General features: G+C 35.0%; 1 protein-coding gene across 1 annotated transcript; it reads right to left on the bottom strand.

Moving 5' to 3' along the window:
- Positions 1-12,518: 12,518 nt before the first annotated feature.
- LOC133877397 (uncharacterized) lies at positions 12,519-16,847 on the bottom strand. Its single transcript, XM_062315681.1, has 9 exons — positions 16,693-16,847; positions 16,504-16,536; positions 14,591-15,392; positions 14,183-14,427; positions 13,847-14,080; positions 13,644-13,736; positions 13,422-13,523; positions 12,877-13,330; positions 12,519-12,769 (listed from the first exon to the last, which is right to left on the bottom strand). The coding sequence occupies exons 3-9, from the start codon at positions 15,384-15,386 to the stop codon at positions 12,597-12,599; spliced, it is 2,097 nt and encodes a 698-aa protein (XP_062171665.1). The 5' UTR covers positions 15,387-15,392; positions 16,504-16,536; positions 16,693-16,847; the 3' UTR covers positions 12,519-12,596.
- Between the last annotated feature and the right edge of the window lie 225 nt (positions 16,848-17,072).

Raw genomic sequence — 17,072 nt, 5'->3', positions numbered from 1 at the left:
GCGACATTGTCAGTCTACTATTAATTTTTTTTTTTCCCTCTTAACAATAGCTGATGTAGGAATAAATTGACAGTATCACGTCAGTATAATGAGATAGTAGTGTGGCATATAACATTTCTAATATAAAATAAGTTAAGTGTTGTCAAGGATATTACGACTTTTATTATAAGTCTCTTACAAATTGACGTAGCAGTACTACATCAGCCACTAAAATGAACTGCCACTTGGTACAAACCAACCACGTTTACAAACCGAAGTGGTAGTCAAAATGATACTCACTAAATTGTAAACTTCTACGTAGTAGTTCAAGTTACACTCATTCTCAAATAATATTAGACTGTCATGTGAGTTTGTAAAGAGACTGTAATAAAAGTTATAGTGCGTACCGCAAACATTTTTAAAGAGAAATGATTCTTTCACATTTTTTGTATATCTACATACAATCAAGTTTCAAATTCACTATTGAATTTGTGGGGCCTAATGTGGGTCCCATAAATCCAAAGGTAGATAAAAATAAAAAAATAAAAATGTACAAGAGATGTGCAAGAATCATTTCTCTTTTTACAAATGCATTTGTTTTTGTTATAATATATGGAAATATTATATTTTTCGTATATTTCTTCTTTGGTTGATATTGAAATATTTTCTATTTACGGGTTAATTGTAATCAAATAAATGGATTTAATTACCATACTTTGTATTTGCTCTAAACCCTATAAATAAGAACCGTTGTATTGTAGACAAACAAGTCAATGAGCACAATATAGCTTTTAGGACTAATTCGTAGTGGTAAACGTAAGTATCTAATACTAGACCACCCGTAATTCTTTGTGTTCTCTTATCTCTCTCTTGCTTTCGCCTTTATTATTCTATTATTGATTTGAGCTCCTTCTTAGATGATTTTGAGTTTATATTCAATAACCTCACCGACCCCTCTTCTTTCTTCTTCTTCTTCATCAATTTAGTTAATGAAAAAAACAAAAAGAAAAGAATAACACAACAACAATACAAGAAAGGAAAAGCACCACAAACTCCCACCGTAAGGAAGATGTTAATAATTGATAACGATTGTTGATCAAGTTAAACTTCCAATACAATTAAACACTAAGAATCAAATAATGTCATCGTTGAGTGAAAAGCTAGCTCACCTAACGTACGTCCCACGAAGACGACTCCATAATTCTTCTCTTGAATAAAATCCTCTCCCTTTAAACATCTCCTGAATTCGAAAAATATGGAAGATCGATCGATGTTTTACTTTTTTCAAAAAAGTGAATGTAGAAAGAAAAAAGAAAGAAAAAAAAAAAGGAGCATAATCATACAAGTTGTAAAGAACACATGATTTGTCTGTTATCAATGATCTTCAGAATACGCCAACAATTACTTCCATTATGGGTCTAATCCTTCTGTTTAGGCATGTGACTTACACTATAGGGGCAGACAAACCAAATGGAACAAGTTTTTTGAAGAGTTAATCAATGCTATTAATAAAAGAAATTAAAACACTCGATTTTTTCAAATTATTTTATCCACTTCTCTCTCTCTCTCTCTCTCTCTCTCTCTCTCTCAATTTGAAGAGCTAAATGATGGTCACACTAATCTTTAGAAACTATCACATAAGTAGTTCGAGACGGAGCCAAAAAAAAAAAATTATCGAGAGGGGTTAAACCATAAATGAGAAATATATTAAGATAGATAGCCGGGCTAAAGCATGAATAAAAAATATATTGACATTGAAGATTGAATTAATACAAAATTAATAAAAGTAATATCCATTCAATATTAACAAAAAATAAACAAAAGAAAAGAAACAAAATAATTGTTTCTTAATATGTTACAATTTTCAACTCAAACACCTGTAAATATATTGGAACCCAATATTCTCTCATACTCGTGCCGCTTCCACTTCTACGTTATTGTTCTTGCAGTGTTAATTTTTACGTTGCTCCTAAAGGCTATTGCCCATACCTAATTTTTTAATGACAAACTTGGGTTGCTTATAGTAGATTTGGGCTGTTAAAGTTTTGGGAATAAAATTATTTTTGTCATAATACTGCCAAGGGTCAAGCCTTTGTTTTTGGCAGGGACCTAGCTTAATTATTTTGGCTCAAATATATAGATTTAGATATTAATATATTATAATAAATAAAATTTTCAAAAAAAGGGGAGAGGACCATGGCTAATATTGGCCATCCTTTCTGTCCGCCTCTGTAACTAGAAGCTACCTTTTTAATGTCGGTCCAAACATACAAGGATAAAAGAATTTGAAAAATCTTTTTTGACAGGAGCATACCTTAGAGTTTTCTTGAGAGAAAACAAAGTTTATTTTGAATTTTTTCAATATGGTTGAATAATACTTGGATTGTTTAGTTTGTTTTGATCCAACTCCGGTCACAAACTACAAAGTTGATAGAAATAAATGAATTGTCCCATTCATCCGTCGTTTCAATTCCTAAATTTGTGCTACATTAGTCGAGTCTCTTCTCAGGCTTGGCTGGGACCAAGCTTAATTATTTTGGCTCAGATATATAAATTTAGATATTTCTATATTATAGTAAATAAAATTTTCAAAAAAAAGGGGAGAGAATCACGGCTAATACTGGCCATCCTTTCCGTCCGCCTTTGTAAATAGAGCTACCTTTTTAATGTCGGTCCAAACATATAAGGATAAAAGAATTTGAAAAATCTTTCTTGAAAGGAACATACCTTAGAGTTTTTTTTTTTTAGAGAAAACAAAGTTTCTTTTGAATTTTCTCAATAGGGTTGAATAATACTTGGATTGTTTTGATCCAACTCCGGTCACAAACCACGAAGTTGATAGAAATAAATGAATTGTCCCATTCATCCGTCGTTTCAATTCCTAAATTTGTGCTACATTAGTCGAGTCTCTTCTATGGCAAAAAAAAAAAAGACACTTAAAATTAATCTTATACAGTAGTTTTTTTTTTTTTTTTTTTTTTTTGGCTGGGACCAAGCTTAATTACTTTGGCTCAGATATATAAGTTTAGATATTTATATATTATAGTAAATATAATTTTCAAAAAAGGGGGAGAGGACCATGGCTAATACCGGCCATCCTTTCCGTCCGTCTTTGTAAATAGAAGCTACCTTTTTAATGTCGGTCCAAACATACAAGCTAGGATAAAAGAATTTGAAAAATCTTTCTTGAAAGGAACATACCTTAGGGTTTTCTTGAGAGAAAACAAAGTTTCTTTTGAATTTTCTCAATAGGGTTGAATAATACTTGGATTGTTTTGATCCAACTCCGGTCAAAAACCACGAAGTTGGTAGAAATAAATGAATTGTCCCATTCATCCATCGTTTCAATTCCTAAATTTGTGCTACATTAGTCGAGTCTCTTCTTAGACAAATAAAAAAAAAAACTTAAAATTAATCTCATACAGTAGTTTGTTTGTTTTTTGGTTGTTGTAAGAGACGGCACAAGAAGTAAATCTCTGAGTAATGCTATAAGTCACTTTTTTGTCACTTTTGTGTCCCTCCAAAAATGATGTGACTTTTAAAATTACCATGAAGCTTTTAATTGATCATTATTAATTTTTGATCAAATGGTGATTTTAAAAATCACATCATTCTTAGAGTGACAAAATAGTGACTTTTATAAAACCGCTAGAGTAAATTTTTTATTATGACGGATGGACGGGGGTTTAAATGTCGTAAAGTAAAAAATGTTAATAACAAATGAATAAATTCATAGCTCTAATATGTTCAATTCAATTTTCCATAGTCTTTTAATTAATTAAAACACATTAATAATTATTGTAAATTTGTTTTAAAAAAAATAACATATATCAATAGTACTTAATTAGGGACCACTTTAAGCACTGCCTAGAAGATTTGTTACATAATAAGTCTTACCCTCTTATTGTTAAAAAGTTGGACAACAAAAGTGGGAAACATGTGAAGAAAAAGGTTTAAAGCACACGAGAAAATAGCATATATTGTCTTTCTTGTTGCCACTTGTTTGAATATCAAGCACATCGAACTTGGTGTTATAAGTCATAGAAAGTAAAAGGAGTGCCTTGATTATCATGTAATAATGGTAACACTACAGTAAAATCATCAACACACAAACTTTAAAGGCTAACAAAATTATGTAGCTCCAAAATTTTCTTCCTTTTACTCTCTAGGTAAAAATGCTTTATTGTCTTAACCATCATCATAAATAGACATAAATGGTGCTCATATATCCCACCTTTGAAGGGATGAGTCAGGCTAAATTATGGGGTTTGAATGCTCAGCTACTTCTTTGGAGAGTCACAATGCTACTACCATCTACCTTCTCATGATTACATGGAGATAAAACTAAAAAAAAATCAATGATCTATTTTCATATATATATATATATATATATATATAGGAAATTAGATTGATAGTGATCTTTCTAGAAGACTTTGTGGATTTGGATAGAAAGAGTTTAAGAAAGAAAAGAAAAAGTTTTAGTACTTATATATTTCTAAATAAGTTAAGACGAAAATTTCAGAAGGGCCAAATGAAAGTTATGTTTCAATAATTTCAGAAGCTTTTTTAAAATACAAATATATCAAAAAAAAAAAATTGAACCAATAGTATGTGCCACATGCCATAATTATTTTAAAATACAAATATATCCAAAAAAAAAAATTAAAAAAAAATTAATATATAAAGCTACGTGACATTAATTGATTGATCTACTGTGACATATTGATAATTTATTAGACGATAGGTTGACGGATGAATCCATTTGAAACAAGAGGAAAACTTAAGGACCTAATTATCGAAATTGAAAATTTGGGGACTAAATTGAAATTGCTAAATTTGATTTTTGCCCAAAATATAACTAAGGTGAAAGAAAGAGAGGCTTAATATCGGGTATTTAGAGAGAGAGAGAGAGATGGTGGTTCAACCTAGTTGGGTATGATATGAACTTTTTCAATGGTTACAAACTACACTTTCGTCTCATTCCCATCACATTGAGTTAATTTTACCGTGTCTATCATTCGTTAATTTTATTTATTTATTTTTTAACAAGGGCGATAGTTAGACAATAACACGTCAGCCCAACGAAATAAAGATAAAAAATTAGTGTAATATGTAAGATTACTCTTTGTATATCATTTGCCAACTTCACATATCTAAGGCATCCAATTCCATGTCCAAGTTTTCTCGTTGTCAACTAGAACCAAAAAGAGCAATGCCAATCTAGCTTTTATATGCAACGTCTTTGTTAGGTGAAATGAAGGTATTGATTAGTGGTTCTTGCAGCCATGAATGCTGATGTAACATACACTTCTTCTTCTTCTTCTTCTTCTTCTTTTCTTTTCCTTTTTTTTTCTTCTTCTTCTTCTTCTTCTTTTATCTATTTATTTTTTTTTATTTTTTTTTACATACACTTCTATCTAAAGAGAAGCAATTTAGATTTCAGTTAACTTTCATCTGTGACTATATTATTCAACGCAAATGCTTACGTATGATTACTCTCTCTCTCTCTCTCTAGATCTCTCTCAGCTCTCTCAAGAGGTACTGATATTTTATAGTATATATGTATTTTGTTTTCATTTCAATAAAGAGCTACTATTTTCCTGAAATATCGGATGACCATTTTAACTTGTGATTATTATCAAATTGAGATCCTTATATTTTAATTAGATATATAATGTTATTTAGTCTTAAATTTTTATATAACGAAAAAAATACACTTGTTCATCCAAACTTACACCTCTTTAACTTTCCTCCAAATTTTAAAAAGTGATACTTGATCCCCTCAAATTATCACGCTGATAATTTTACATGCGGCACATGTTAACACATTTTTTTTATTGAATTTGAAGAAAAATACTAACATAAAGTGTTAACGGTAACGTTATGATAATTTTTTTTTTAAAACGAAAAATTTGAGTATTTCATTGATCAAAAATTGCGAGTATAAAACTCTTACATCATAAAACATAAAGCTCTGCAAAATCATAACTACATGCTATGAGATTACACAGTCATAGATACAAACAAAATTCTTACAATAAAATGTTATCTATGACTTTCATCTTTCGCTAATCCATGTATAAAAATAGTTAAAGAGCATATCTGCTCCGAGCAGACTAGATCTGTAACAACTTACCCTCAATGATACAATATTGTCCACTTTTGGCTCTCTTGAACTAGATTTTTCAAGAAGCCACTCATCCCGGTACTACTCTCGCAGAAATACGCTTAACTGTGGAGTTCTGATAGATTCATGACCATTACAACTTTAAAATATATTGTATAAAAAGGATGCGTTTATACATTTAAGCGTGTTCACATCTTCAGATCATGTGAAACTTCACAAAATTTAAGGCAAGGGTAGCCAATTTAAAGTTTGCAAAAATCAATTTAGAAGAGGTCAAATATCAATTTAAAGTTTGAAAATATAATCACAGCACGTGTAAGTTGGGGTGGCTAACCTTTGTCCTATTTACGTAGTCCTCCTTTCACCTCAATGTTCGTATTGTCCCTGTCATCTGAGTAGCACCGACAACATTTTGGTAAAAACAAAAAAATAAAAATAAATCAAAATGAGCGAAAATAATAATAATTCTAGAAGTCTTTTGCTTGTCCCTCTAAAAATAAGATAAGTTTTTAAATTATAATTTAATTAAAATTTAATAAAAAATATTTACAAGCCCAACAACAATTTTAGAAGTCACATTATTTTTTAAGGGACACAGAAAAGACTCCTAGACACATTATATGGCCTTGTTTGAAAACCCCCTTCCCCCTCCCTCAATTTTTTCCTCCCCTTTTCCCCCTCTCCCGGGCCCACTCAACAGGCCTTACCAGAAAAAATCTAGACATTTTTTGCCCACTCAAAGAAAAGCTGGATGCACAAGTAAAGGGGCAAAAAATGTCCAAATTTTTTCTGGCAAGGTCTGTTGAGTGGGCCCAGAAGAGAGGGAAAAAGGGAGGAAAAAATTGGGGGAGGGGGAAGGGGGTTTTCAAACAAGGCCTATATTTGTTTGGTAAGGGAAGGGGAATTGGTAGTAAGAGTTGAAAGTGATTGATGTGATATAAAGTAAAAAGAATTTGTATAAAAAAGTGAAAAAGTTTTGTATTGTAGTGATTTTTTTTTATTTAAATAATAACAAAAAATTATTAATGTGATATAAAGTTAGAATGTTTTGAAATTGATTATTTTTGAAATAAATAAAGAGAAGGGAAAATTTTATTGCTCGTGCCAAACAAGCCCATTGATTTTTTTATTTCCTTCAATAAGATTTGACAATTGTTTTTGACATTAATGCAAACACGATATAACCTCAATATATTAAAATTAAAAATTTCATCTTATTTAATTAAATTAATTAAGTTCAAATTAATATATATAATTTTATAATCATATTTTAACACAATTCAAACTCAACAACACGTAAACTGGAATTAATTATCACATCCGTAGCAACAAATAAGCGTGACCGAGTTAATTAAGATCGGCCTTGGGTCGAGGTTACAATAGCTAGTGCTATTTCTCTTGTTAAGAGCACTCACACCGGGTTATGCATCCTCCACTTTAAGCTAAAATAGATAGAAAAAAACTCAAAAACGTCTTCCATCGGATTATGCATCTTCACGCCAGAATAGATACAACCTGCATTTGTGAGCAGTGCAACGCTACCTGTGGCGTTGCACTGTTCACATATGTATCAATATTATACCATTTTTCTTCCTTTTCTTCCGTTCTCTCTCTCTCTCTCTCAAAGATTCTTTCTTCTTCTTCTTCTTCTCTGCGCGCGTTTCTCTAGGTTTTCTTCTCCTGCGGAAGCTTCGGGATTCCGACGGGGGAGACGCCACCCCTCCTCCTCCTGCTCAATCGACGACACATTCCAACAGGGGAGACTCCACCATCTCCTCGTACCGCTCGGCTTGCTCTGCCAGCTTTGGAGCGAACAGAGAGAGAGAGAGAGAGAGAGAGAGAGAGAGAAATTCCATCCCTCCAAGAAAAATTCCAGCCGAAGAAGAAAGCAAAAAGAAATGGAAATCTCGCACCCAATCTAGATAACAAGAAGGAAAAGAAGCTCCAAACTGTGGTGGGTCAAAGAAACACCAATTTCACTCCTCAAATCCCAAAGAGCGCCTCAGAGGAAGAAAAATCGATTCACCGTTCATCAAGATCTCATTCGATTAATTTTGATTTTCCGGTGGGTTGATTTTGATTTTCCGTTGGGTTGTTTTTTATTTTGATTTTCCGGAAGTTTCTGAGTTTGGGTTGCTGATCTTCTGGAGTTTTCCGGTGGTCTCGTGAGGTGGTGGTGCGGTGGTGATGCCGTGATGGTTGCCGGTTGGGTGTAGTCTGTGGTGTGTCTATGTGATAATTCTGATTATTCTGGTTGATTACGGTGGTGATGCCGTGGGTTGATTTTGATCTTGAAAGTGCAGTTCGTTTGGTTGATGAAATGCCTGTGAGATGATTTCGTGGTGCCTGTGAGATGATTTCGTGTTTGGGAGAGGAGTGGATAATGGATATGAGGTTTTAATAAAAAAAAAAAAAAAATATATATATATATATATATATATATATATTAAAAATGATTATTTTAATAAAATAGATATAAATTTAGATAATCGAATGGATGACAGTTTTATTAGTGGTTCTGTAAACTAACAAAAAGTAGATTTTAATCATGTAAAATAGATTGAGATCATGTAAAATAGATTGAGATTCAGATCATCCTATGGAGATGCTCTTATCTATCTTAATATTACTAGTTATTGATGATTTAAGTTAATTAACTACAAAAACATGTACGTAAGGCCTGCCATGAGGCTAAGCAAACTTTTGACGGGGCATTGCAGGGTTGGACTCAGATCCTTGAGTGGGGAATCAAAAGGACAGCACGATCGATGACAATGCACTTGTACGTTGAAGAGCTAGTCTGATCTCCTGCATGCATGTATACCAGATGACAAGATATCAAGTACGCTACTCTTTCTGGAATTTTGTTCAAAAGTCATGCTTTAAATTTCTGAATAATGATAATATTATAAGAGCAGAAAACTTTTTCATGGGGCAGGATTCGTTTTTCCTTGGAGCTACTTTTACCTTCTCTCTCTCTCTCTCTCTCTCTTAACCTCAAAAGATGTAATAGTTTTGATAATTAATCGCATGCATTCACACGACACCTAACAGCGGCGATATTAGCGGTTGTGAATGGAAGTCCTGCATTTATAATGGTCCATCTTTTTTTTACGGAAAGAGATCCACATGAGTCGCAGGTGAATTTTTAAAAATAATTATTTTTTAAAACATATTTTTAGAAAATTCAAGCTTTTTGGGATGGCTTTCAAGCCGGTCGAATAGGGATGCCCGAGCCACCCCATGACCAAATGGGGGTGGCCGGCTACCCTAAATATTGGTCCATGGGGTGGCTTCCGCCACTCAATTTTATTTTATTTTGTTTTTTTTTTTTAAAAAAAAAAAACAAATGATTTTGCAATGATATTTTGAGAAAAATAAATTAACCGACGTGCGTCGCATGTGGGTCTAATATTTCTATCAAAAAAGATGGACTTACGTAAAAGAATTGCTACATTGCAAAATTAGGAAACTTGGTTAAGATGCATTGTAATATTTTTTTTACTTTGAAGGCAAAATTAAACAAATAATACAACATTGAAAAATAAAGTGTAATTTTTCCTTCTAACATTTTTCTTTGTTTGATCAGGTTTCTGATATATGCATCTAAGAGAACACCAACCCTCGACGTCACCCATCAATCTCATATTTATGGAATTAGAGATGTCATTCAACGAAAGACATAGGTCAACAAAGCAATGCAAAAAACACTCATGTTAATTGTTGTCATGATGCCATTTTTTGCTTTTTTGTATATCTATCTCAACAAAGCAATGCAATAAAAGTGTAACGCATCGTTGACTTGAAAAGAACACCAATGAGTTGGCTGATTAAGTGGTAAGTAATTTAATCCCAACCGCGAAGCGGAAGTCTTATCTGATCTAGTGTAGAGGAAAAACTTAATTGCATGGGTTCGGTTCGTCTAGAATTTACCCGATAGAAATAGGTATACGAAGTGACCATTTTTTAAAGGAGTTCACGTCGCGCGCGCACACACATATATATAAATAGGGACAGAGCCAGAAGTTCTTATGAGTAGGAGCCAATGGCCAAAAAAATTTTTTTAGTAAGAGCCAAATAAGCTAAATTTTTATTTTTACCCTACATTTTTTAATTTTTTAGAAAAAAAAAATTTCTGCCTAAAAAAATTTCTTTTTTTAGGAAATTGGGGGGAGGGGACATGGGCCCTGCAAGCCCCCCCTCCCTCCGTCCCTGTATATAAAGCATATCATGATCGATGATGAAGAAAAGTTGAAATATATATATATATATGCTCATAATGCTCTATAAACCATGACTCATGCGCCGGCATGTGAGATCCACTTGTCGGAGTGTGTCCTCCATGCACTGGTCATTGCGTGCTGCCATCCTTACTCCGGCCACTGCTGCTGTTTGCTTGTTGTTTTGTTGTATTTCTCTATTTTTTTTTTATTATTATTATTATGTATTTTTTTTTTTTTTTTTGGGTTTATGTCTTCTTATATTTTCTTGGTCTTTTCCAGTTGTAGAGGGTACTTTTGATCGATCTATGTGTTGATCCCTCTCTCTTAAGTCCCTACTTCAGACTTAGACATTACATTTACCGCTTCAATCTCTTTTCGGTGGTGGTTGTTGTTTCTAAGATGATGTGCAGATTTTTGTGTCCCTTTTGCTTCTGTAATCGCCTCGTGCAGCCTCTTAATTAAGAGGATCGAATAACTTGTTTAACCTATTTCTTAACCTTTGTTTGTATTTCTGTTGTTGGGGAGCTACCCCTTTTTCGGTTTTTTGTTTCCCACTCTCTTTTTCTTTTGGATCAAGAGTGGTAAGAATCCTCGCACATAATCCTTTTCCCTATTTAATTAAAAAAAAAAAAAAAAACTCCTCTACTTTTTTGCTACGTGACACTTGGCCTTCAGTTTTTAGTTGTACCTTAATTAATACATATATATATATATATATATTAATAGAAGTTTGATAGTGTAAAAGACTATATAATTTTTAAAAAGAAAAAATAAATAAAAAAGAACAAAAAAAGAAACAAAGGAAGAAAACCTAATCTGCCATTCCACACGCTAAGTATAGAATCCCAACAGTTGATCACTTGAGGCTCAAGCGTGGTGATAAACTTCAGACGTACGTACGTACATATATTGATTGCATGAATGAGGTAGGTAGCTAGCGCGCCAATAGATGATAGAAGTTTCTCGATCAATTTTATCTCATATTATTATCAGGCTTAACTTTTGTGTTTCGCCTTTAACATTGATTAACGTACATATATATATGTATAGAACTTTGATGTAAAAGATCCTCCAATATATTTCTGGCAGAAAGGAATCTGATCGATGTTAAGTTTATTAGGCATTCTTGGTTGCGACATATGAAGAAAACAATCGGAGAAGGTGATCGATGACGTACGTAGATATATGCATGGTTAATTAATTTATGTCCCTGTGTTTATGTTGAGTCCGACAATGAGGCAGTTTTGGGACTTGAATAGCCAAGTGTAAGATTAAAGCGAAGCAGCACGTACAATTATCAAATTCTTTTATTTGACATGCATGGACTTGATTGATCGATCCATCGATCGGGATGCATTTGGACCTCGATATATTATAGTTGGGATATCAACCACGAATGTTATTACGAATTTATGATATATATATAGTGGTTTTAATAGTACTACGTACGTGTTATATTTAGTACGTAGCACATGGAAAATGGCTTTGTATATATATATATATATATAGGTGTGTGAATTGATTAGTTCTTAGGGTTAAATACCTATGATCTAGGCGGTTTAATTAACGGTATTAATTTTTGCCTTTTTATGTATGGTTTATTTTGCATTGTAAATAGTACCTCAATTATGGGTGACACTACAAAAATGGTATGAAATAGCCACGTGCAGTTTGACACGTGTACAGTGTCGTACACGTGTCAAACATTTAGACACGTGTACTTTGACACGCGTATTACGCGTGTCAAATGTGCATGTTACAAACTGCACATTTTGACACGTGTATCGGAATACACGTGTCAAATTTGACACGCGTATTCCAATACGCGTGTCAAAATGTTTTGACACGTGTATTGGAATACACGTGTCAAATTAGACACGCGTATTCCAATACGCGTGTCAAAACATTTTGACACGTGTATCGGAATACGCGTGTCAAATTTGACCCGTGTATTCCGATACACGTGTCAAAATGTTTTTAATTAAATTAAAAATACAATTAAAAAATTAAATAAAAATTTTAATTAAATAAAAAACTGAATTTAGTTTTTTTTTTAAAAAAAATAAATTTTTTATTGTTTTATAAAATTTATTTGGGTTAATTAAATTTTTTTTTGAATTTTTCAAATTTTGTAATTTTCGACCACAGATAACGCAGCATTTATTTTACCCAAAACCAACACGAAATCATACTACACAAACAAATAATTAATAACATATTCGTTAACAAGCAAATATTTACGAACAAAAAATAATTACACAAAATATCTACAAATCTGAAAGGCGTCTCTGCGAATCACGAGGTACCGTCCCAGGCGTGTTCTCGCCCACCGGCGATTGCTGCGCAATGAATGGTGTAGCGGGCGAAGGTGTAGCGACAGTGGAGTGCTGGCTCAGCTGTCGTCCAACAGGCGACAACGTACCAACCGTTGTCGAATTACCTGCAAATAATATAGACAATTAAAGTATATAATATTACTTGCAAAATTAAAGGGGTAATGAAAACAAATTGAAATTAATTTTGTCCTATACACAATATAAACCATACCTGCAGATGCACTACCAACGGACGACGTACTACCTACGTGTGCAGGAGAAGATTGATTACCAACACATGGTGCTGGTACTGCCATGGAGGACATGAAGACCTCCATCTCTCGCAAGCGCTGCTCTATGCCGTCGAACTGTTGCACGCGCTGCTCCAAACGGTCATTCCTCGCTCGCTCAGCATGTAGCTCCGCTTGCATCTCTTCCATCTTCCGAGACTGTTCGGCCCAATCCCGAGACGTCCCCTGAGATGGTCCCCCCTGTGACCGAGGCCTATATGAAAAACATGTCCCTCGAACAGGTGTGACGTTCGGGCCAACCTGCCGAACCCTCCCTGCATACTCAGGCCTCCCAATCGCCTGTTCGTAAGCGTCGTTCGGTGCCCAACGCACCGTGTCTGCGGAGACGCTTTGCGTGGCGGCTGGATCACTGGCTAAACTCTGCGTCATCCTCTCCTGTACGTCGTCAACATGAAAAAGTCATATATTGAATAATGACATATCACACATAATTTAAAAATATTAGTAAACTAAATCAGTAGCATACGCATAAGACCCGTGTACGGTCGTTCAGGAAAGTGCCGTCCTTCTTTGTGTGGGTCTTCACGAACGACGCGGCGCGAGTGGGGGGCGTGCCAGATGTACATGCCTGTCGTCATGCAGTTGACATATATAACAAACAGATAGCGATAAAAATAGTTTAAAGAAAAAGAAAAAGAAAAACAATTACCAACAAATATTAAAAACATAAACATATATATTTAATTACCTCCTCGTGATTAAATCTGGCATAACTTTTAGATCCCGCACAATGGGGTAGGTCATTCCGCTCCCGCAACCTCTTCATCCGTTCAGAGGTTGCCTACGCATTGAACATGAAAGTAAACATGTAACAATTGACACACTTAAATTAAAACTAAAATTAAATGAACTGTTATTAAAAAATAGTTGACAATTTTTTGGCCTACATACGATTTTATGCTCTCTGCACCAATCTCTCAGCAGGAATTCTACATCTTCTGCATCATACTGCTCAAAAAATTTCTCCGGCATTCTCGCACGGATACTCTCGGGCGTGTCACCGTCTCCAATTCCTAGTTGGGTTTTGAACCTCGACTTCCACAAGCGGTGCTTACGTCCAATATCATTCCACGCCTCCTGTTGTGCCCTGCGCATGTCAACTGATACAGGTAGATAGAACTCCTCCTGCACATTTCAATCAAAGCATTATAGGTTTAAAAACTTCAACCTAAACATTAAGCTCAAGTTTAATTCAAATAAATAATTAAATTATATTCATAAACATACCATCAGTGCGTTCCACATTGCCTGCTTAATCTGCCTATTTACCCTCGCCCATTCGTCCCGCATGTGTATGTAGGACCCACTCCTGATCATCTTGCCCACTTCCCGCCGAAAACGATTGCAGGCTCGTCCTACAGGTTGTATAGCAGCATTGTACTGCAATACAACCTTCTTCCCCCTCGGGAGCACCCAGTTTCTCGCTGGGTCGTCAATCACCTCATAATAAATGGTCCCGTCTGGGTTGTACCCTAATGAAAAAATATATTCAACATTAATTTAATTGGTTAACACTAAATAACACACACACACATATATAAACAAAATGTAATCAAATAGTTATTTTTTTCCAAACCAAAAAAAATATTTTGGTAACATAATATGAGTTTTAAGGATGTCTACATATGTACTTACCCATCAACCGAATCTGCCCAGTCCCTATGTGCTGCGTCGCTGGGTCGCCTGCAACCTCCTCGCCAACCTCTCCGGCTGGTGGAGGATGCTGATCATCATCTGAATCCATACCCTGAGGGCTACCGGGGGCCAACTGATCGGTACCCAACATCGCAACGTCCTCCTCATGGGTAGTCTGGCTCCCCCCCACATCTGGCATCTGACTCTCACCGGAAAGCGGCATCTGACTCTCACCGGAAAGCGGCATCTGGCTCTCACCAGGTAACGGCATCTGCCTCTCTACATGCCCCGGGCCCTGACTCGCCCCCGATGCTGGCATCTGTCTCGGCCCCAAAATCTGGCCCTGCATCGCCGCCTGTGCCGGTATCTGTCCCAACCCCACAGCCGGCATCTGCATCTCCCCGGTCTGTGACAGTGGAAATCTACAATCCTGCGTCTCACTATCAGGGTTACACGTCATAGGTCGACTATACGTATACGGAAAGTACGGCGCATAACCCTGTGACCCCACCCCCTCTTGCACCCACCATCGATAGGCGTTACCCGGTTGGGTGAACCCTATCTGAGATAATGTCGGCAGCTCCGACAATGGAGAGCTGCCAACTCCAGCTGTGCTGGTCTGCCCGTGATCTGACGTGGGCACGGCCACCATACCCGGCAACAATGGTCTATAAGCCCCGTCTGGGTGGGGTGGCCACGCCGCAGTATATACTGGCATCGAATCAGTGGGCGTGGTCATGGGGGGCACGGGTGGGCGAGGTGCCCGATATGCATAAGGATGGCGTCCCTGGTCCATCAATACCTGCGAATAAATGTAGACAAATTAATTAGAATATTTTTTGTAATATATTTTTAATGAATATGCAAATTATACAACGAAATTTATGCAAATAATAGAAACCCTTATTCAGTTCAAGCGAATTGTACAAACAATTTATATATCAGTCAAGTGTGTTGAGTTCAAGCTAATTATACTCACAAGAAATACATCAATCATTGTATCACAGGAGCTTCAATCGGATCAACGTCGGGCCTGTCGTACTCGAATTCATCATTCGTATCAGGTAGGTCATCAGTGGCTAGTACGAGCGGTACGCACTCATGGTAGGTTGTACCATTATTATTGTGTTGGTTTTATGGTTATGATTTTAGGATATAAAGTTTATATATGCATATGAGAGAAATTTTAGTATTTTTTTTTTGAGTTTTTTTATCTGAAGATACCAAATTCTTCTTATAAATATGTAGTCTCTTCACATGAATAGTTAACGTTAAAAATGGAAGATAAAAAACAAATTCGTCGCAATTGATGATTTATGACGTTTGTTTTAAGGTTTTTTTTACGAATATGATTGTAAATGGTGGACAGTGGAATATTTGTTTTTTTGTTTTTTTTTTTTCCCGAAAATACCACAATTTATATATATTAGTAGCACAATTTATTTTCCCCACAATTTATATATATTCATAGCACAATATGTTGATTATAATTTTGTATTTTAATTTTACTTTGCCATTATTGCTCACGATCATATTTTTATAAAATTAAGATGATAGCGGATATTTTTTCTTTTTGCCACTTCATAAAAATACCAAAATTCACAATAGCACATTAAATCCATAGTAGCACACTAAAATATATCTCAAATATCCTCACATCAAGAGTTTTTTTTAAAAAAAAATTAAATATAATCACCAATAAATTCCATATTTCCATATTCCATATTTTCCATATTTCCACCAACTAGACAATGATTCAGTAATAAAAAATCAGTAATAAAAAATCTGCAAGTATATATTCCATATTTCCACAAACTAGACAATGAAAAAAATTATACAAATATCACAAAAAAAATTAATAAAATATACAAACTTATAGCAAAAAATTGAAAACAAAAATAAAAATAACTCACAGTGATTTTTGTAGTGCAAGCTTGTACGTGTACCTGGAATTTTTGACAGAAAAAAAAAAAAAAAAAAAAAAAATTAAAGCTCAAAATGTTAGATATGCACTGTAAACCGAGAGAGAGAGAGAGAGAGAGAGAGAGAGAGAGAGATTGAGAAGATGAGTGAGAGTGAGAGGCCGGAAGTGGAGGGAATACCTTGAACGGACGCGAGGGCTGTGCAGTGGCGGGGGACAGTGGCGAGAGCTGAGAGAGAGAGAGAGCTAGAGAGAGAGAGAGAGAGAGAGAGAGAGAGGGCCGGTACCGGACAGTACTGGCCGGCCGGAACGGGAGGTGAGAGAGCTAGGGAGAGCGAGAGAGAGGGAGGGTCGCCGGAATGGGCTGTCGTCGCCGGCCAGAGCTCGACGGAGAGAGAGAGAGAGAGAGAGAGAGAGAGATAGAGTGAGAGAGAGAGAGAATTACGTAAGAAATGGGTAGCTTCCTCTGGAAGCTACCCATTTCTTTTATATAAATTAAATATAAAATTTTGAATTTAAAATATATTTAAAAAGTATATAATTTGAATAATATATAATTTA

Source organism: Alnus glutinosa, chromosome 9, assembly GCF_958979055.1.
Source record: "Alnus glutinosa chromosome 9, dhAlnGlut1.1, whole genome shotgun sequence".
NCBI lineage: Eukaryota > Viridiplantae > Streptophyta > Magnoliopsida > Fagales > Betulaceae > Alnus > Alnus glutinosa.
This window is presented reverse-complemented; position numbering and strand designations above follow the sequence as displayed.